The 21737-nt window shown below is 50.7% G+C and overlaps 1 protein-coding gene across 5 annotated transcripts in view; it reads left to right on the forward strand.

Moving 5' to 3' along the window:
- Positions 1-21737, forward strand: part of CACNA1D (calcium voltage-gated channel subunit alpha1 D) — a 419352-nt gene that overhangs the window by 330220 nt on the left and 67395 nt on the right. For 4 of the 5 annotated variants that reach the window (XM_040994635.1, XM_040994637.1, XM_040994639.1 and 1 more), the window contains exons 10-20: positions 2338-2425; positions 3964-3990; positions 5884-6044; positions 6910-7135; positions 7246-7453; positions 9759-9879; positions 13454-13568; positions 13736-13805; positions 14970-15036; positions 15931-16078; positions 18960-19089. In XM_040994635.1, the coding sequence (XP_040850569.1) occupies positions 2338-2425; positions 3964-3990; positions 5884-6044; positions 6910-7135; positions 7246-7453; positions 9759-9879; positions 13454-13568; positions 13736-13805; positions 14970-15036; positions 15931-16078; positions 18960-19089 (1361 nt within the window). Of the gene's footprint in view, positions 1-2337; positions 2426-2629; positions 2690-3963; positions 3991-5883; positions 6045-6909; positions 7136-7245; positions 7454-9758; positions 9880-13453; positions 13569-13735; positions 13806-14969; positions 15037-15930; positions 16079-18959; positions 19090-21737 lie in introns of all 5 variants that reach the window. The other variant, XM_040994634.1, reaches the window with a different exon arrangement.

Genomic DNA, 21737 nt, shown 5'->3' on the forward strand with positions numbered 1-21737 from the left:
GGAATGCATCAGTAGCGAAAGCAGTGTAAGCCATGGCCTGAAGACCATAAAAGATCTCCAAGATTTAGTCTGTTCAGAAGTTGGTTCTGCTGGGAATACAGAGCAATATTCCAGTAGGATTAATACTGGAACCACAAGATAGCAAACTGTTCCGGGTGGCCATGATCTTGTAGGTTGTGGAGTGAGCACCACAGTTGTATGGGCAGGAAGCTGCAGTCGGAAGAGAGGTGAGATGTTGGTGGGGGTAAGAGGAGGGGAGCCAGGGTGGGCGGATGCTCTTCACGTGTGAATTCTGTCCTCCTTAGTAACTGTGATAACCACGCAGGATGATGGTTCACCCAGAGCTGACTCACAGTCATCTGTCTGGCCTCCTCAGGGAAGGGTGATGCTGTGTGGGAAAGAGGCTTTGACCATGAACCTGGTTGACTTTTGCATGGAACTGATGTGGAAAAGGGGACAGGAGAACTACAAGAGCATCTGTGATGTGTGAGTGTGGGGTGTGTGGTAGGTCAGGTGTGTCTGGGGGCCTGAGGATGTGGTAGGTGTGTGTGTGTGCGCAGTAGGTATAGTGTGTGTATGGTACGTGTATGTTTGGGTGTTGAGTATACAGTGTATGTGCATGTATATGTGAAGTATGTGGTGGGGGTGGGGCATGTTTGCGTGTGTGTGTGCGTGCGAGTGAATGGGTGTGTGCTATGTTAATGGAAGATGGCATTCAATGCATGATCAACTGTGGATTGTTGTGGTCTGATTCTATCTGCTTTTGTAAGTAGAGCAGTAGACAGGTGAGTCAGAGTGGTGTTGTTCCCCGACTTAAGAAGGAAGGAGGTTATGCCGCCAGAGCACCCGTGATAGTCTGAACCCCTGATTAACTCACCTGGCCTTCATTTCTGGAGCTTTTGACTGTGCGAACTGCTGCAGTTACCGCTCAGGCAACCTCAGGTGCTTGGCTGCCCTCAAAAGCACCAGGGATTAGGGGGGGTCCTGCCCGTCAAACCTTGTTTCTCATCCTCTAGGCTCTTGGAATCAGACTGCCTTTATCCCTGTCCCTGTCTGGAGCAGGTACAGCCATGGAGCCGCCCTGGGCACAGAGCAACTGATCTGCTTTTTCCCTTGGAGGCTGGGCTGGGGCTCAGAACCTCCCTTCAGGCCTTACTCGCTCCGTTTCTGCAAAGGGAGTTGGGGCATCCTTGCTGCCTGGGGCGATATGGACACAGCCCATATGGAGGACACTGTGGGCAGCACTGTACAGCAGGATCAAGGAGGGGGAGTCTGGATGATTCTGCCACACCTCGGTGTCCGGTGACCCTCTCAACCTGCGGTGGAATTGGTCATTGCTGACTCTGGGACCCTTTGCCCAACTCCCCCAGGGATCTCTGCTTAGTTCATGGAATTCTGTCAGAGTCTTTGCATGCCCCACCTCTGCTGCAGCTGAGTGCCCTGCACGCACCCGAGGCCATTGAGTGGAGAAGAGGAGGCGTCCTCATGCCATACGGTGCCTCCAAGGGGTCCCTGGGTCCCCAGATGTGGCAGGGTCATCTCATTTCCTCCATGTCTGCTCAGCGTCCTGCTGTGGAGAAGACCTATGGGGCCTAGAGATGTCGGGGGGCTGCACCATTGCAGCCCACTCTGCCCTCTGCTCACTGGTTGGTCAGAGCCTCTGTGGGTCTTTAAACAGGTGGTGGAAAGGATGCATTAGAAACAACACTGTGCATGGCCAAAAAAAAAATCACACCAGAATTAACTTTAGTTCCACTTTCCATGAATTTCTGTAGCACTCTCATCTGCTTCCTCGGTGCTCATGTGCCAGCTTACTTAGTAAGCACCTTCTGTTTACAAGTTCAGCACAACTGAAACATCCAGTAAATCCTCCAGGAATGAATGGAGTTGTCAGAAGGGACGGTGTGTGTCATACCGCCAGGCACTGCCCTCCGCATCCCGACAGCTCTGCTCCTCTGAGTTGTGCTGAAATGTGAGGAAGCGACACCTTTGCCCACGGTGGCTATCTAGTCCACCTGTGCCTGAGGTGCTGGGGGGGCGCCCTGAGACACAACCCAGAAATCGGGACCCAGGCACAATGACAGGCTTCTGTGGGGCTCCACAGCCTCTCCGCACGGGGAGCATCCAGAAGCGGGTGGTGTACCTGCTGGCTGCAGGTCCCAGGTGCACTCAGCAGCTTCCAGAAGCTGAGGCTGGCCATACACCACAAGTGCCTGGGCCTTCAGCCCTTCCTGAGGCTGGCCAAGCCCTCCCAGTCCCTCCGTGCTGCTTCTCAGAGCCCAACTCCCGGGGAAGCAGCACCACCAGTGTGGCTGAGGCCTCCCCTTCTACCCACAGCCAGCATGCCCACCAGCGAGACCGAGTCTGTGAACACAGAGAACGTCAGTGGCGAAGGCGAGACCCGGGGCTGCTGTGGAAATATCTGGTGAGTGTGGAGGCCATGAGAAGGGCACAGGGAGGAGGATACTCCAGGTTCAAGGGCAGGGGGCGGACCTGGGCGGGGTCTCCCTTAATGTTCAGCCCCACGGGGCTCCACATGGTTTCACGCACCTCTTCCTGCTGAGTGGTCCCTGCCAGGTGCTGCTGGGAAGGGCGTGTCAGGTGACCCGGCCTCCACTGTGTCTGTTAGGTGCTGGTGGAGAAGAAGAGGCGCAGCCACGGCGGGGCCCTCGGGGTGTCGGCGGTGGGGGTAAAGGCCTGTTCTCCTCTGAGTCGGGTTTGGCATCCATGCTTGGGGCAAAGAGCTTGAATGGCAGAACCACTCCCTAGAACGTTTAAAGTTTGCCTTCACTACGGGGCCTTCACCACTAGTGGCCCTGCCTTCCTCCACACTTCTTTCCTGGAGCCCTGCCCTATCCTCTTAATGGTGGAGGCTGCATCCCAGTGATACGCACAAGACCGTTCTACAGGATGTGGACTCCAGCATTGCACAGTGTGATGGAGCATTGCCTACTGGCCGGCAGCCCTGGGCCCGTGTTCTGCTGGTGTGCTTCCAGCTGGTGTCCTTTATGTCTCACCTCTTCCAAGTACAGACATAGTTGTGTTTGTTTACTTTGGATATTTGTTTGAAAGGCAAGCAAACAGAGATTGTCTTCCTGCCAGCTCACTCCTTCAAATGCCCACATAGTCAAGGCTAGGTTAGGCTGAATCCTGGAGCTCCTTCCAGGTCATGCACGTGAGTGGCAGTGATTCAGTGCTAGAGCCACCATCTGATGCCTCCCAGGAGTACATTAGCAGGAAGCTGGATCCTCAGGGGACTCAGACTGGTACTCCCATGCAAGATGCAGGCATCCCAAATGGTGGCTTAATCTGCTGCCGCACAATGGCCACCTCAGGAACAGTATTTTTAAAAGGCTTGATCTGTTTCTTGGCAGTTTCACAAAAATGACATACTGTGAGAACACCCAACAATGCGTGATGTGGCTTGGCCTCCACTGTCTTGCTGCATCCTCCCTGCAAGGTCGTGAAGTCAGCAAGGGATGGGCGTGCCTTCCTTAGTGTACAGAGGAGGCCACTGAGGCCCAGTGGGGTGTGCTGCTTTTGTGTCCTCACCCAGTGAGCGGCCAGCAGAGCCAGGACTCGCTTGGTGATGGTAGCAGCCACAGATTCTGCTGTTGTGATGCAGGGGTGTCTGAAGACAGGGGAGGCCCTGGCAGCTACAGTTTGGGTGGGTGGAAACAGAATTCCCTGGCATTACTGTCCACTGTGGGAGAAGGTTTCACCGAGTCCCCTCCTACCCAGGCCCTCGAGGGTGCTTGGCCTGCCCGGCTGGCACTGATAGCACCTTCCATTCTGCTCTGCCCTCACTCCGGGCAGCCTGCTGCTGCTGCATTTCTGGCACTGCTGCACGCAGGCTGCGTGCATGGCTTTCACCATAGCTCAGCTTGCCTTGGTGCCTTGGAGGGGAGTGGTCACCAAGCCATTCTGACAACATCTTAATGTTTTCTGTTGTCTTTCTTTCAGTCAAGCCATCTCAAAATCCAAACTCAGGTCAGTATGTTTCTTTTGTCTCTAGCCCTTGCACTGGTTTCTTGGATTCTGGCATAGTGTTGTGCTAGGCTTGTTTTATTACTCTGTGGGTTGCAACACTGAAGCTTAGCGTGAACCATTCCACAAAGCAGGACACGCCTCCCTGCGGGGAGCAGTCTCAGAGGTGCCAAAGATCCCCCCACTGCAAACCCAACTCCACACAACAGCCCACGTGTTTCATCTCCTAAGCAGTCCTTTTAATATTCTGTGACTGGTGTCTCCAGAATTTTTTTTTAATCTTAAAAGCTTTCCATAGAAGAGAGTTGGAAAAACCTTCTAGAGTACCCACGATACTGTTTCTGGATGCAGGTTACACATTCAGTTGGTAAAATATACCTGCAGCTGTTGCTATCTTTTGTAAACCTTTCTCTGAAAAGGCTGTTTTTCATTGAAAACCCTTTACACTCGAATGTCCAAACATCAACTGAAAAGAAAAGATGTAGAGTTAAATATGACACCTGAAACTGTAAAAGTTCTAGAATAAAATAGAAAGTTTTTTTAACCTTGACTTAGGCAGAGATAGAACAGCTCATGCACCGTTCATAGCAGGAAAGGTAGTTGATAAATTGGGGCTTCAGCAAAATTAAAACTCCTTCAAATGAGGCTGAAAAGATAAGACTCAGGGAAAAAAAAGACTCAGACTTGGAGAGAAATATTGGCAAATCATACTTCATAAAAGATTGGCATCTGGATATGTATAAAGAATGGTGTGAAATATAAGAGAACTCAGTTTTTAAAATGAGCAGAAGATTTGCATGGGCCAGTCACCAAATACATATGAATGATGGATGAGCACAGGGAGTGACCATCAGTGGTTAGAAAAATGAAAATGACCATCACAAGTGTGGATGGCATCCTTGTCATTAGCCCGAGTTGGAAATACCCCAGATGTTGGTCAGAAAACAAATGGGTAGGTGTGGTGTGGTTTTCCCATATGAAGGAATAGCACTTAGCAGTAAGCGTGTGTGGCCACATGGAAGGACCTTGCCAGTATCTGCTTGGTGGAAAAAGATAGTCTAAGGGCTGCACCTGGCAGGACTGACGGTCTGGATGGAGCGAGACATTCAGGACCAAAACAAATGAACAAACAAAAAGGTAGACTTGTCATTGTCAAGAACCAGGAGTGAGGAGCATGGGTTCATCTCAGAGGAGCTTCCCCGATGGATGGAAACTGTGTTCTGTGCTCACTTGAATGGAGTAAACCTTGCTGTGTGTAAGTTTGATCTCCAGCAACATAGACATAAGCACAGTGTACCTTCCTATTGCGACTCCCCGCAGCTGGAGAGTGTGCCGCAGTTGGTCCAGGCTTATGCCCTGCCTCGTGACGCTGCTGATGTAGCCATGCTGGTCTTGTGTCACAAGCTCCCAAGCATCCAGCGCTGAGCTCCTCTCCACCCCAGTCCGTTTGGCCATGACATCTGCTCCAGGTCCACAGCCTCTGCTCTGTCCCCATGGTCAGCATCTAACCCACATCTTTCCTTTTTTAAGGACTCCCCAACCTTTCCAAAGAGCAGTTGTGGCCCCTTTTACTTTTTAGTTTTGTTTTATCTATTTACTTATTCAAAAGGCAGACTTAGAGAGAGGGACAGAGGCACAAAAAGGTTTTCCATCCTTTGGTTCACCATCCTCCCTTCCCCAATGACTGTAATGGCTGAATTGAGCTTGGCAGAGTGGGGAACCCAGAACAGAGTGTGGTCAAGTTGAGGCTTTTTCAAGGTTGTATTTACACACCAGCATCATGTAGGTTGGGAGTTGTGTTTGTAGTCAGCATCATCAGAGTGCAAGCCCAGTTGTGTTTTGGCAACACCGAGGGGACCCCGGGGGCCCAGGGAGTAATGTGTGCTTCCCTCACAGCCGACGCTGGCGACGCTGGAACCGCTTCAGTCGCAGGAGGTGCAGGGCCGCCGTGAAGTCTGTCACGTTCTACTGGCTGGTGATTGTCCTGGTGTTCCTCAACACCTTGACCATCTCCTCTGAGCACTACAATCAACCGGACTGGTTGACACAGATCCAAGGTATGACCAGAGGCCGTCTCCTGGGGTTCAGTTCTGCCTGATGGGCATGCAAGGGCACATTGGGCCATTTCTGTCTAGCACTCGATCAGAAGGTTCTAGGGCCATCCAGTCCCAAGCCAGTGCTGAAGAATTGGGGTGCAGCAACTCCTGGGATTAACCAAGGCCATGCTTCTCATGTCATGTCCAGGAACCTTCTCCCTGTTCCCTGGTTGAAAGCCTTATTGGGGTTAGGGGCTCTGGAGCTTCAGCATTGCATGCCTCAGCAGCAGAGTACAAGAGAGCTGGCCTCAGCCTGCTGGGACTTGCATAAGTGTGAGCCCATAAGAATCCACCCTTACCTCAAGCCCGGTCTCCTTCCCCCTCTCCAGCCTGCATCATGGTATTTCCTCCTGTTAGAAATGGCATTGATGGGTGACAGCAGAGTATTGTAAGCATGAGCTGATGGATGTGTGTGTGTGTGTGTGAGAGAGAGAGAGAACGTGTGTGTTGTAAGTAAGGTCTTGTGTATTTACTGAAAGAAGACATACATGAATGTCAAAATCATGAAAATTGGTGGCTTTTGGGGGACAAGAATGTTTCAGAAGCCAAGGAATGGAAGCTGCCCTTCTCCATTTCATGTCTGAGGAAACTGAGGTCCAGCAGTTGAGGACTGACCACTCCAGGGTCATGCCTCTGGCTGGTCACAGAAGCCGAGTGTCCAGCAGAGACAGGCAAAGCCATCAGCAGCAATGCCCCATTGCTGACATGGGGACAGGAGCAGAAAGGGCCCTGGGGCTGCAGTGTGTGCAAAGCTTGGTGGGGAGGAGAGGACCAGGAATGTTCCCGGTGCTGAGATGCCCAGTTCGAGCACCCTTTGTCTTTGCAGATATTGCTAACAAGGTCCTCCTGGCGCTGTTCACCTGTGAGATGCTAGTGAAGATGTACAGCCTGGGCTTGCAAGCATATTTTGTGTCTCTCTTCAACCGGTTTGACTGCTTTGTGGTGTGTGGTGGGATTACGGAGACTATCTTAGTGGAGCTGGAGATCATGTCTCCCCTGGGCATCTCTGTGTTCCGTTGTGTGCGCCTCTTACGGATCTTCAAAGTGACCAGGTAAGCAAACCTGCATCCCACAGTAGGTGACCTCCATGCGGCAGGTGGCAACGATCGTGCTCCGAGTCGGTGGCCATCTGCTCTGTCCCACAGCTCCCTCTCCCTTGCAGGCACTGGACTTCCCTGAGCAACTTAGTGGCATCCTTGTTAAACTCCATGAAGTCCATCGCTTCACTGTTGCTTCTGCTTTTCCTCTTCATCATCATCTTCTCCTTGCTTGGGATGCAGCTGTTCGGTGGCAAGTTTAACTTTGACGAGACGCAGACCAAGCGGAGCACCTTCGACAACTTCCCCCAGGCACTCCTGACAGTGTTCCAGGTGTGTGCCCCCTTCTCTCTGTCCAGCAGGTGCACCCTGGGCAGGAGCAGTTGTGACTCCTGGAGATCTTGCCTGCTTGTTGCCGAGTAAGGCACAGAAGAGCCTGTTTTTAGGAATAACCTCTGTTCTTGTGTGTTCTGGATTGTTGCTTTGTTGGACATCCTCCCCCAGGTATCTGTGTGATGTGATGCAATATTGCTTTTTTAAAAGACCGGTAATGGTGTTGAAGAATAGGAAACCAAAAGCCTTGTTTGGTTTTGTGAGGTTTCTGGGCTGCTTTCTCACAGCAGGCGGGTTTATAATCCTGGGCAACAATAGACTGATGGAAGGAAGTGAGTTCAGAAGCCTGAGTGGTTAGGTGTGAAGTTGGAGGCATTCAGGTGATGAGGGATGAAGTGGCCTCCTTTTCCCATCTGTCCTCTTTACTGTGATGGTGATGGTTCCTGAGGACATGGCCTGAGAAGGGCAGGGACGACTCTGCCACTCTACCTTCCCCTGCTCCAAGCTGAAATCTCCCAGCTGCCCACCTGATCAATTCTGAGTGCAGTCGCTGCCTTGAACAGCCCCTGACAACTAAGCTAAAAGGGCTCACCTGTCCTTGCTGCCTCTCGTGTACTCCAAACTAGCCTGCAAGCCCTGATGAAGAGGCAGGGAGGTGACACGGGAAGGACAGTACACAGGTCATGGTGGCTGTTTTTCCATATCCAGGTTGGTGACCTCAGTCAGGTCATTTGCTCTTCCCTGAAGAAGCACAGGAACTGGTCTGTGAGGTTCTTTCTGACTTGGTTGCTGCTGCTGCTGCTTTGGGCCTGGTGTTACTTTTTGGAATTATTTTGAAATTTGGATCTCTGGTCAATCACTGTTTTTTCAGAGAAACCTGCCTCTCTTTTTGCTTTGGGATGCATGCAGCCCCTCACTTGCTGTTCTACAGAGTGACTGCCGTGCTGTTGGCCACGTGTTCTTAGATAAACATTCATTGTTAGGAAGCAGCCCACCTGTGGGCACATTCGCACAGCTGGCAGCTCATCCTCCAAGCTGCTGGGCATCCCTTGCTTTTGTCACGGACAATATCCCCCACAAGTCTTCCTGCTTGGTCCTTCCTTTTAAGGTGGTCCAGGGGTCCCATGATGGCTGTCACTAGTCCCTGACTGGGGAACATGTGGCTGTGAGCAGTCTTGTCTCCCAGAACTGGAGTTGAACACACATCTGGGGGAGACTGGTAAGACCCGTGCCCAGAAGCCGAGTGACGAGGGCAGGGGCGCTTGCCTGTCGTGCGCTGTGCCACCTCCGCCAGGGTGCTCTCAAAGTGCATTAGTTACCTTCCACCAGTGCCCGTGGCTGGTGAGTGGCTAGGCCTTAGCACTGCTGCTTGATGGGTACAAACAGTATCTCATTGTCCTCTGCTCAGTACTGAAGCTGAGTATCTTTTCGTATGACCAACAGCCTCTTATTCCTCTTCAGTGAATTATTTTATCTTTGAAAATCACTTGCTCATTTTTTTCTGTGTGATGGTGAGTCACAGAAGTTCGCTTTTTCAAAATATGTAATCCAGATAAGAGATAAAGGCTCTTCTTCCTCATGACCTCCCACTCCCCACCCCCCCTCCACGACCACCATCCCAACCAGATAGCTTGCTCAAAGATTTGTCAGTTGTTATCTGATTCTGCCTCATGGTAGATTAAATTCCCAAGCATCAATAGAAATGTTAAAATCTGAACTTGCACGTGGTTGAGTAGTCTCTGCTCTTCAGGTCGTTTGTAAACTTATGTGCAGCGGTTATAACTCTCCACTTGCAGAGCCGCAGATAAGAAACCTCCAATTCCACGGTTGAGTGTGCAGAATGCCATGTGGCAATTACCGAGAGTGAGATGAGCTGGCTGACACAGGGTCTCCAGGGTGTGTTGCTGCTTGGGAGAGAAAGAAAAACTCCTGCACCCTGCTATGCTTTGTGTCTGAAAAACCAGAGACGGCACTGACTGTGTTCTTTGGGTGGTGTGTGTGTGTCTGACCCACAGAGACCCTGGGGAGGGGATGAAAGCTGGCTGAGGGTGGGCTCCAAAGGTACATCCATCTCTCAGATCAAGTCCCTTTCTTTTCACTGGACTTGCTAACAGATCTGTTTGTGTCATTAAAAATGGTGTTTTGAAAATTCTCCGGGATGACAGATGGATCTGTTGAGTGCAAACTGGACTGCGCAAAGCAGCCCAAACCAGAGTTAAGCCGCCTCCAAAAACTCGGGGAGAGCAGCTGTGCACGGTGGACCCACCTGCCGGCCAGCTGGCTAATAGCGGCTCTGGCGTCTTAGATTCTGACAGGGGAAGACTGGAACGCCGTGATGTATGACGGCATCATGGCGTACGGCGGCCCGTCCTCCTCGGGAATGATCGTCTGCATCTACTTCATCATCCTTTTCATCTGCGGCAACTGTATCCTTCACGCCCGCCAGGGCTTTTGGGCCACTGTCTCCCGCTAAGGCCTCTCAAGTGACGGAGGTGTTGGTGGTGGTGGCGGCGGGAGGTGAATGCCCTTTCCCTCTTACTCAGTCTCTGCTTCACTTCCACATTGATGGGTGCCCTTTTTGTGTCAGTGAAGACTGCCAGGCTTGTGGGCAGGAATGCCAGCCAGCTGGTGAGATGTCACGTGTACGGGCACCTACGTGTGTGGCTCAGTATCTGCATCCCATGCAGGTGCCAGGGGACAGCTAAGGGCCCGGCCAGTTGGTCCTCCTTGTCTTGACCCTGTGTTTTCTTCAGACCCTCTGGGACCCCTGGCACAGGCCACCTTCAGTGGATTGGCCTGAATCTCGTTTTAGCGTGTGGACCTATGTTTCAGGGCATCAGATGTCCACTGTCTAGCTGCCATAGCGTGCTGTGCGACTCTTCACAGCCCGTTTCATTCCCTTTGCTTGTAAGAGATACTCTGTGTAGCCCTGGACATCTGAAAGAGCCCTCAGACCTTCCCAATTCTGCAGACTGATCGTATCTGTTTCTCTTCCATTCCTCCATACCTAGTGCATAACAGCCCATGAAGACCTCCTCAGTAAGTGCTAAGCTAGTGAGCAGTTTACCACCCCTTGGCCTTTTTGTTTTTCTTTTTTAAAAGATTTGTTTACTTGAAAGAGTTACAGAGAAGAAGAGACAGAGAGAGGTTCCATCTGCTGATTGACTTCCCAAGAGCCAGGTCTAGGCCAGGCCAAAATCAGTTGCTTCATCCGGGTCTCCCACTTGGATACGGGGGTCCAAGGACTTGAGCCACCCTCCGCTGTTTTCCCAGGCCATTAGCAGGAAGCTGGATTGGAAATGGAGCAGCCAAGTCTTGAACTGGCACCCGTACAGTTGTACACTGAGTTTTCTCAGCCACACCTGTCATTGCCTGAGATGCTTACAGAATTGTGTTCTGTCTCCCGCCACTAGAATCAACACTCCACTCTGTGTTTGCCTCTCATGTCCCCCAAGCCCACGGTGGGGGCTTGTCATAGATGCCCAGTAGATTTTTTTGATGTGACTTCCACAGCGTGTCACTGTTCCAGGGCATCTGGATAACACCTCTAAAGCAGGTGCTAGGCTTTTCTTCTGGACAGAAATCTTTGTATCCTTTCCTTCACCTGAAAGAGTGTGGTGGTGTTGCAAAGTTGGCCCGTCGAGAGAGGGCAATTCCATACAGTCTGTCTCAGCCCTAATTCCCATCTAAGCTTCATTCCGTGTTCAGTAGAGGGGAAGTGCTCATGTGGCCAGGGCTGCCCCAGGATACATTGCTTTCTCAAGCTCCCCACAGCTCCAGCTAAATAACAGGTTAGGCCATCAAAGGTCGTTAGAAAGCTGTGATGTACCTTACTCGTGTTCTGTCTCTTTAAAACCTTGAATAAAGTTAGTCGTAAAGATCTCAGCAACAGTACTTGGTTAGGTTGTGTTGGTTTATGTGGTCAGAACCCACCTGAGATTTCAGATATACAGGATATAGGGGCAGTGCCCCATGGCTCCTGTCCTAGTTTGTCCTAGACATGATTGGGTGCCAGAAATAGAGCTACATTCATTGTAGAAGAGGTATGGCAGCAGGTGGGGGTGCAGGGGAAGGAGAAGGGTGGGAAGTCTCAGAAATCTCCGTGATCACTAGTGTGTAAGAAAGGCAGCTTCTAACTTGGGAACCTGGTTCAGAGTACTTAACAGAGATTCCAGAAAACCACATATAAGACTACTCAAAGCATTCATGGAACATGCTTCTTATGAAACAAAGAAAACCCTATATGCATGGATCTCCAGCTGTTGCACCAAAGTAAACTTTAAAACTCCATTTTGTCCATAAGCTTTTGGAAAGTACCCTCGCAGGCATCATTATAGCAAGAGCTGGAAAAACCTGATACTTTAATCATCAAAATTTTTACTGTACACAGAAAGCAAGTTCAACTGAATAATGGAAAGATCCAGTTAGTGGTCTAAATTCCAGCCAGTGGTACTCTTCGGAAGACTTAGTATAGCCTGCTGGGTCAGGGAGTCAGTCACACTAGAATCAGTTGGTGTTTTTTGGGTGAAGGAATGAATGAACTGCCCACGGGCTCTGAATGCCATTTCACAGGAGAAGGCCTCAGGGCAGGCGTTTGGTCCCACCATGACGATGCCTGTTGGGATGCCCACGTCTCTGATCATGGAGGGCTGAGTTCTAGTCCCGGTTCCACTCCTGCGTCCTCTGGGAGTTAGTGGGTGGTAGTTCAAGGAGTTGGGTTCTTGCCATTCATGTGAGAGACCCAGGTGAAGTTCTAGCTCCTGCTTTGGCCTGACTCAACCACTGATCACATGGGCATTTAGAGAATGAGCCAGTGGATGGAAACTCTGTATCAAATAGATAAAAACATTTTGAAGAAGGAGGTAGCCTCATGCTGCCAAGTGCAGTGGGCTCATTCTCGGAGTGATGCACAGCCCTTGAAGGAATCCTGCCTTGGAAGCCCTCAGCTGGATAGATTTGCATTTTAAAAGAATAAAGCAGAGTACTTTTCAAATTATGTCACATTTATGTCACTTTATTCAGTAGGTCTCAGAGGTGTAGATGCACAGGTGTGAAGATCCACCCCCACAGATGGCAACACTTGCAGGTTTTCATAGGTTTCATTGAGTATTAACTTTATTTCTTCCCAGACTGTCTTCTGGAGGTTTCTAGTTTCATTAAGAAAAACAAAAATGAATTGGTGCAGAGGCATGAAGGCTAATCTTCCTCCTTCAATGTTGGCATCCCATATGAGTGTCAATTCTTGTTCTGGCTGCTCCACTTCCCATCCAGCTCCCTGCTTATGGCCTGGGAAAGCAGCAGAGGATGGCCTAAGTTCTCGGGCCCCTATACCCACATGCAAGTCATGAAAGAAGTTCCTGGTTCCTGGCTTCAGACTAGTCAAGCTCTGGCAATAGTGGCCATTTGGGGAGTGAACCAACGGATGGAAAATCTCTGACACTCTCTGTCTCTTTCTCTCTTTCTCTAATTCTAACTTTGAAGTGAGATTTATAAATCTCTTTAAAAAAAAAACATCTAATGAACAAATGAACGGCCCTATGATCCTCTGGTGTTGTCACATGAACCTAGCAGTAGGAACCGCTTGTCTCCCTGAATGCCGAGGGTGTGACATGGCCATTGGGACCAGGTGTGTCTGGAAGGTATTGTCTCTTGGAGTCAGCATTTGGTCTAGCAGATGCCCTCTGAGATACCCACATCTCTTACCCATGTGCCTGGGCCCCAGCTCTGCTGCCAATCCAGCTTCCCATTGCTGCATATCCTGGAAGGCAATAATGGTAGCTTAGGGATTTCAGTCTCTGCTGCCCAGGTGGGAACCTGAATTGAGTCCCAGCTGCTGGTGTCTGCCTGGCAGTACCATAACTGCCGTAGGCATCTGGGGAGGAAACCAGCAAATGGAAGATCTCTGACCATCTTGCTTTTTTCTGTCTTGCATTTTGATTGGAAGTCGATAAAAATTTTTTTTTAAAGAGATGTGTTATGCCCTTAAATATTTCAAAATAGACATTCTACTGAACGTCTTCTTGGCCATTGCTGTAGACAACTTGGCTGATGCCGAAAGTCTAAACACCGCTCAGAAAGAAGAAGCTGAGGAAAAAGAAAGGAAGAAGATTGCCAGGTAACCCCATTTCCAGCTGAGCTGCTGCCTGCTCAGGGACTGGGCACAGGAGGCCTGGCCAGCCCGATTAGATCCTGGTGCACCATGGATTCAGAATCCCAAGGACTGTCTTCAGACAGTCATGTGGCTGTTTTGTGACCTGTGTCACTGTTTTCTCTTCCATCCAGGAAAGAGAGCCTAGAAAATAAAAAGAACAACAAACCGGAAGTCAACCAGATAGCCAACAGTGAGAACAAGGTATGTCTTCCAAAACTCAGCTAACCCCGGTATTGAAAACAGTGGAGTGGGCAGCTCCAAAAATGTACTGTTTATGGTGGGAAAGGGCCTTGTGTGCCACACCTGTGAATTTTGGGGTAAATAGCGGGACACCCTGTGCACAGCTGACTTCTTGGGGTACTGGTCTTCAAACGGGCCGTTAGCTGATCGTGAAACCAGGCAGCTGGTGTGATACACACTAATTGGTTTGACACTTGTTTTTTTTCTTTCCTGGAATTGTGTGGTCAGATTCCACTGGGGTCAAGACTGTGTTGGCATCTCGAGTGCGTTTTAAAATCTGAAGTTGTGAGCAGGTGTCTCCTGCCAGGCTCCCCAGTGGCTTGGGTACACTCAGGGCCATATCTGTCGAACTCCATCTCACTGTTGACAGCTCTGCATGCTGCATTTCTCTGCTGGTTTGTTGAGTTGATACGTTGGGATTGATGAATGAGGAAAACTGCTTGTGTCCCTGTCTCCATGGCACTCACAGACCAGCGGAAAGACAGGTGTCTGAGTATGGTGGGCACTTGACCCATTTGACTACCCTGGCATAGGAACAGAGCCATGCATGGTTCCAAAGACCCACAGCTGGAGCAGAGCTACACCCATTGGCTTTGTCTGCCCTCTGGCCTTCTATCTCAAACAGAATCACTATCTCTCTCTCTTTAAGATTTATTTATTTTTATTGGAAATTCAGGTATACAGAGAGGAGGGGAGACAAAGAGAAAGATCTTCTGTCCAACGATTCACTCCCCAAGCAGCCACCATGGCCAGAGCTGTGCCAATCCGAAGCCAGGAGCTTCCTCCAGATCTCCCACATGAGTGCAGGGTCCCAAGGCTTTGGGCCATCCTTAACTGCTTTCCCAGGGAACAGAGAGCTAGATGAGAAGTAGGGCTGTCGGGATATGAACCAGCGGCCGTGTCAGATCCCAGCACACGCAAGGGGAGGACTTTAGCCACTAGGCTACCACACCAGGCCCAGAATCAACGTCTCTTCACCCCCCGCCCCCAACACACACACTCCCATGTGCTTTAAGGAGGAGTTCCACAGCCTGTACTGAACTTGGGGCTGACTGTGCCCTGTGCCCTGTCTGGAGTGTGCTTAGGTCAGAGCCTCCCTTCCTCCTGACTCCTCTGTCGTCCTAGGTCACCATTGATGACTACCGGGAAGAGGATGAAGACAAGGATCCCTACCCACCCTGTGATGTGCCAGGTATGCTGATAGAGGCCTGAGACAGGTCCTGAGCTCATGAGCCAGGTGGCTGTGCCACTGCCTGCGGTCATCTGACCCTGGGCCTGGCCCAGCTGAGGTCGCGCTGGGTGATTGAGGCCACTGAAGCCAAGAGCACATTTGCCTGTGAATCAGTTGGCTGCAGCCTGTGTGTGCCAACTTCCAGATGGAGAAGAGGAACATGTGGGTGGGTTGGACGGCCCATAAGAGCTAGCCCTTACCTGACGTGTTCACAGTTAACACTTGTCTTTGTGGTGATACAGGTGACAGCCTGGCAACTGGAGGCTGTGCCCTGTGTGACTGTGGGCTCTAAGGCTGAGTTAAGGATGTTATGTGGCATCTGGCCTGCTGCTGGGAGGATGCAGCGAGAATCTCACTGCTGCCACCTATTACCTGGTCACATCTGTTCCTGGGACAGACCTCATTGCTGCCATTAAGCAAGCTCCCGAGACAGCAAATGTCTCAGCACACCCTCTACCCTACCACACCCACACCTCCAACACCCATTACCCCTATATGCCCAAACACAACCCCCGTGTGCTCCCCACTTCCAACACCCCCACACACTCCCCATACCCATACCACTACCACCACACCTACCCACCCACCCGCACATGCTCCCCATCCCCATACTCCTTACACCCACACACACACAACCCCCACATACTCCCCACACCCCCCAACACCAACCACACATATCACATGCAGCCTGGATTCTGAAGGAGCAGGGTTGGGGAGGATTCTGGTTCAGTGAAAGCAGATAGTCTTTTTTTAAGCATAAGCCAAATTTTCTGGAGAGTTGGAGAACAGTAATTCAAATGCATATGTAATCACTGCTTCATGCCTGCAAAAAAAAAAAATGTGTTTCATTTATAGTAGGGGAAGAGGAAGAGGAGGAGGAAGAGGATGAACCTGAGGTTCCCGCAGGTCCCCGTCCTCGCAGAATCTCCGAGTTGAACATGAAGGAGAAAATTGCCCCCATCCCCGAAGGGAGCGCTTTCTTCATTCTCAGCAAGACCAACCCGTAAATACCACCTTCCTGGTCTCAGCGCGGTGTCCCTGCATGTGGTCTGAGGGGTGGGCTGGGCTCAGGGAAAGTGGCTCCCAGGAGCCCCCATGTCACTCCTGTTCCATTGTCAGCCTTGCCCTCGGCTCCTCTCTTGGGGAACTTTTCCTTTCTGAGAGAGTGAGGCCAGTCCTGGGAGGTGCCACGTTCTGACTGCCACAGCAGTGGCGATGGAGAAGTGTCATGCTCACTGGGATGTTGAGTTGACGCCCACGGCCCTGCTGTTATGGAGCTCGTTCCTCCTTACGACCCTTTGGCAATGAGTGGGTTCCCTGCCAGGCCGCACCGTGGGGTGAGGATTTTGTTACCAAGGATCTCCTTGGCAAACTTCATGCTGAGATCCCATTTAGTTGATGCTTTTTCCCAGTTGAATTTTATGGTGATCAAGTAATATTGCACTGTGGTATTTTATAGGTTGTAAGTATTCGTTTCAGCCCTGTGATACTCGGCTTAAAATAGCACTTCTCATGTTAAAATGATAAGGTGCAAAGCGGGAACGTGGCAGTGACTCACAAGTCCTGGAGGAGGAAGGAGCCTATTTACTAATGGGGATTCTAGGTTTTAAATCATCGGGGATTACGAGAAATGCCAGGGGCACATAAATGGCTACAGGGGAGTTTTAGACCTGCTGCCATGGTGCTTGGCTGTTGGGTGAGGGTGTGATGCACATCATGGAGCCTCGAAAGACTCAGGTAAGAGGCAAGGCACACCAAAGTTTTTTGAGATGCGAGGGTTTGATGCGAGCCTATCTGTGGTTGGGCATCCTTTAGAAGGATGTTAAGTGGATCCTGCCAACACCTGTAACTACCACGCATGTTTGGTCGCAAGGATGGTTGACTGTCCCCTAAAGCCATGGCCACCCTGACCCACATGTTGGAAGGTCTCCCCTGGACTCAGCAGCTCATAGCTTGTAGGACGTGCAGGGCCCTCAACAGCCAACAGTAAGTGGCCTTAGAGTGTCGTAAGGATATATATATAAACTTATCCATATTCTGTAGGTCCAAAGATATTTATATTCTGTAGTCTTGCATGGAAGTAAGGGCTGTAAGGTCCTAACTAACTCATGGCACAGCAAGGGCAGAGGGATAAGTAGAGCTGTGGTTGGAGCTCAGGCCTGAGCTGTCAGGCCCAGCTATCCGGCTTCCTGCCCCTGGCCGTAGCACATGATGAGAACTCAACCACATCATGCTATCCTTGCACATTAGCAAATGATGATGAAAATTTCACTTTGTTTTCTTTCTTTTTTTCTTTTCACAAGGGTTTTATTTATTTGAAAGACAGACACTAAGAGGATCCTCTGGTCACTTCCTAAACACTGGCAATAACCAGGACTGGGACCAGGACAAAGCCAGAAGCATATAATTCCATCTGGGCCGCCCACCTGGGTGGTGGAGCTCAAGGACTTGGGCCATTTTCCACTGCTTTCTCAGGCACATTGGCAAAAAAAACTGGGTAGGAAGTGGGGTACCAAGGATATGGATTGGAACCCATTTGGGATGCTGGCATCACACATCGGCAGCTTAATGCACTGTGCTATAATGCCCCTCACTTCCTTCTGAGAACTGCTTGTGGTGGGCAACTATCAAATGAAAACAACCTCTATGACAAAATCTCCATACAACAGAAGCAAACCTCTTCTGTTTGTGCTGCAGGCTGTGATTTTAATATAGCACATCCCCTCCCTCCTGCAGTACGAAGAGAGGCTCTATCTCATTTTTTTGTGTGTGTTAAAATGAAAACTTCAGATGCATTAAATTGCTTTTGAGGAATTGAATAGACTTACTAAATGTTTTTGTTTTCATCTGCTTAAAAGGTGGTAAGAGAGAGGCCTTACACCTACGGGTTTATTCCCCTGCATGCTTGCCTCAGCCAGGACTGTGCAAACCAAAGCCTTTCACTCTGTCTGGGTCTCCCATGCAGATGGCAGGGCCCAGGCATTTGACCCATTGTCTGCCTCCTGGAGTGTGTCAGTAGGAAGCTGGATGAGAATCAGACCAGGGCTTGAACTGGTGTGACACGCAGGCATCCCAAGCAGGCAGTTCAACAGCTATGCCGCAGTGCCTGCCCCAGCACATTAAGGAATTTAATTGAGCAAAGAAAGACGCAGGGCTTAGACAGCCCTCAACACCAGAGGAGGCTCAGGGTTCCACTTATCAATGTGGATGGGCAGCATTTATGGCAGGAAATACACACGAGACAGGGGAAAAGCCAGGCCTGCGATTCGCTGGGTGTTAGCCTTAACCTGGGCCTGATCTTGTCAGTGAGACATGCGGGGTCTGCTGGCGCTTGGCGGTCTCTCATAAGAGCATCCCAAGTTTGATATGGAGTCAACTCACCTGCTGAGTTAGGGTGTATTTCCTTACACGGACACTGTGACCACAGGCAGGCTCTGGCTACGTGCAGCACATCAGTGATGAGTGTAATGTTGCTCGGCTCTTGACGTCAGCTTCCTTTCTAAGACAGGGAAGATGAGCAACTGGGCTTGGCTTTGTAGTAGACACTTCAGACAGAGCTGGATTGAAAATCCATCCCTGGGCCTTAGCACAGCAGAAAAGGTTATTCCCTGTCCCAAAGGAACTGAGGTGTCAGTTTTCCCATCTGTAGTAGGGCAGTATGCCCACTTCTAAGGATGTCAGGCAGTAGGCTCTGTGCTATTCCCAGCCCAGAGTTACAGGGGTTGCCTGTTGGGGGAGGGGGTCACTCTGGTGTGCTGGATGGGGACCATGAAGGAGGGGAAGACCCTGCCTGATCTGTCACAGCAGCAGCCCCCACTCCTAAGGACCTCAGGGTGGACAGGTGCCGTTGGTAGCTGTGTCCATGCTTTGGCTTTCCCCCGCAGGATCCGTGTGGGCTGCCACAAACTCATCAACCACCACATCTTCACCAACCTCATCCTTGTCTTCATCATGTTGAGCAGCGCTGCCCTGGCTGCCGAGGACCCCATCCGTAGCCACTCCTTCCGGAACACGGTAAGGCTCCGGGGAGCAGGAGGGTTAGGGGCAGATGAGATGGCCATCCCAGGGGCCCAGGAGGCTGCAGTGGGAGCAGGTGTCTGGCACAGCTGGAAGTGCTTTGTTTGTAGCCTGCACGTGCCCGAGTACCTCTGCTTTGTCTACACTGGTCATTATGGACTCAGCCATCCTAGCTCTGACTCAAATCCTCTCCAGTAACCTCCAGTGTCGGGGAAGGACCCGATTGCCCTCTAGATTCTTTGCTGTTGACAGTTTGGCTCCCTTGCTGGTCAGAATCACCTTCACACCTAGTTAGAGAGTTGTCGCAAATGGAAGCGTAGAAGCAAGGAGAAAGTAAACTTGAAAGTGGGTGTGCCACACACCCCGGGCTCCTTGGAGTCCCGAGAGTTGACGGGTAAGATTGCTATCTTGGGTAGGTTTAACAACAAGCTGCCCAGCTGCAGTACAGTCACACATTGCTTTGTGACTCATTCTGAGAAAGACGTCCTCACACGAGCATCCAAGCGCACTGAGATAGCACCACGCAAAGTCATTCTTGGGGACCGCCGTGGCACCCGTGGGCTGCGATGGGCCCTGCCATGCTGGTGCCACCCACGACTGCACAAACGAGGGAGGCGCTGGGTGAAGAGGGGGAGCTGCCGTGGTGGATGGTGGTCATACTGAGGCAATTGAGGTTAACTGAGAGTCTCATTTTCTGCTGTTGACTAGCCTGATGGTCTTAAAGACCTCGTTCTCTGACTGCATCTGTGTTGGAAGAGGAACTTGAACCTGGATAAGTCTGTGCCCCAGCAGCCCCACCAATATGGCATTCCCATGGGAGGCCTGCTAGCTGCCAACTCTGCCACACATTTGTGGGCTCCCACCAAGATGCTTCCAGGGAGCCAGGACAGTCAGTGTGCGTCCAAGGCCTTGCCTGGTCCTTGCTCTTTTCCACACATAAAATTGTTAGAGGTTTGAGGATGAAAACAGGTGCGTGGGTCCATGTTCCCATGGATGTGTTGGGAGCGCCAAGGCTGCCTGCTGTTTTTCTCCATTTCTCTACATCTCTCAGGTTAATTAGCTGGAAGATGATGTACACTTCCTCCCATAGCGTGTGTTGGTGACACCTGGGGTCAGTCGGCCCCACGATGAGGTCTTTTGTTGGGGAGCTACAGGGCTGACTCTGGTTATTCACTGGCGATGAACACTTCTGTGTCCACAGGTTCCATCATCTGGGTGACAATGTGGGGGAGATGTCATGACTAAACAGTGGAAGCAGGAGTTACGAAGGAGTAGCAATGGGCAAAGGATTATTTGCTTTGCCACTTCATGTTCCTTAATACATATTTGAGGGCCTGGCATGGTAGCATAGCAGCTAAAGTTTTCACCTTGCACCACTGGGATCCCATACAGGTGTCGATTTTAATCCCAGCAGCCCTGCTTCCCATCCAGCTCCCTGCTTGTGGCCTGGGAAAGCAGGCAAGGACAGTACAAAGCCTTGAGACCCTGCACCCATGTGGAGACCCGGAAGAGGCTCCTGGCTCCTGGCTTCAGATTGGCTCAGCTCCAGCCATTATGTCCGCTTGGGGAGTGAATCATCAGATGGGAAGATCTTCCTCTCTGTCTCTCTTCCTCTCTGTATATCTGACTTTTCACCAAAAATAAAAATAAATCTTAAAAATATTTATATATGAAAAAGTTACAGAGAGAGATCCTCCCATCTGCTGGCTCACTTCCCAGATAGCAGCAACAACTGGGGCTGAGCCAGGTCAGAGCCGGGAGCTTCTTTCAGGTGCCACGGACCCAAACTCTTGGGCTGCTTTTCCCAGAGTGTTAAAAGGGAGCCGGATCGAAGCAGAGCAGTAGAGACACAAGGAGGCACCCACGTGGGATGCTGGTGTCGCAGGTGGTGGCTTTATGTGTCACATTAGGACGCTGGCCCTTTGTTCTTTATTTTTCATGTTAATTCCATCTTCATGAATCTGATTCCTTGTTGCTTTCCCCAGAAATGTTACTGTTCTTCGTTGGCAGATAAATGTACAATACCATTGCTTTAAAAAACGCTACAGTATTTTATTGTGTTTTGGCTGTAAGTGAATTTTTAGTGAAAAATTAAGGGAAATGGAATGAGGAACTTAAGGAATATAGATGAGCTCCTGAGCACCAGGGGCTGGGTCATAGGACCTGCATGTGCAGTGCCTTTCCTGGCCAGCAGGTGTCTTCCACATGAATGTCCCTCTGTGACCTGGCAGATAATAAGGGACTGTCCACTGACTGCCCAAGGACCACAGGCACACAGTAGTGTTCTAGCAAAGTTCATCTGTTTAGAAATGGAAACGAATCAGAGAATAAGTACCCTTGAAGGGAGAGCTTCCTCTGAGGGAGAGCTAGGCTTGCAACCGAGGTCCTCGCCTGGTTGTGACAGAGTACTGTGGCTGTCCCCTGAGGTTACTCCCATGCTGAAACCTCATGGCCAGCAGGGCTCCTTGCCCAACAGCAGCGCCTCCATCCTGCGCCTAGCGTTCAGCTCTGCTCGGCACAGCGGGCAGCCCTGGGTGGGCTCCACAGTCCCTCCCTTCATTTCCTTCAAAGCCCCAGAGATATCAGCAGCCAAGGCCATCTCAGCTGCTGATGGGATCTTAGTTGCCACTGTCTTAGAGGCTGAG

This window comes from Ochotona curzoniae, unplaced genomic scaffold (assembly GCF_017591425.1).
Source record: "Ochotona curzoniae isolate NIBS_2020 unplaced genomic scaffold, NIBS_Ocur_1.0 contig_908, whole genome shotgun sequence".
NCBI lineage: Eukaryota > Metazoa > Chordata > Mammalia > Lagomorpha > Ochotonidae > Ochotona > Ochotona curzoniae.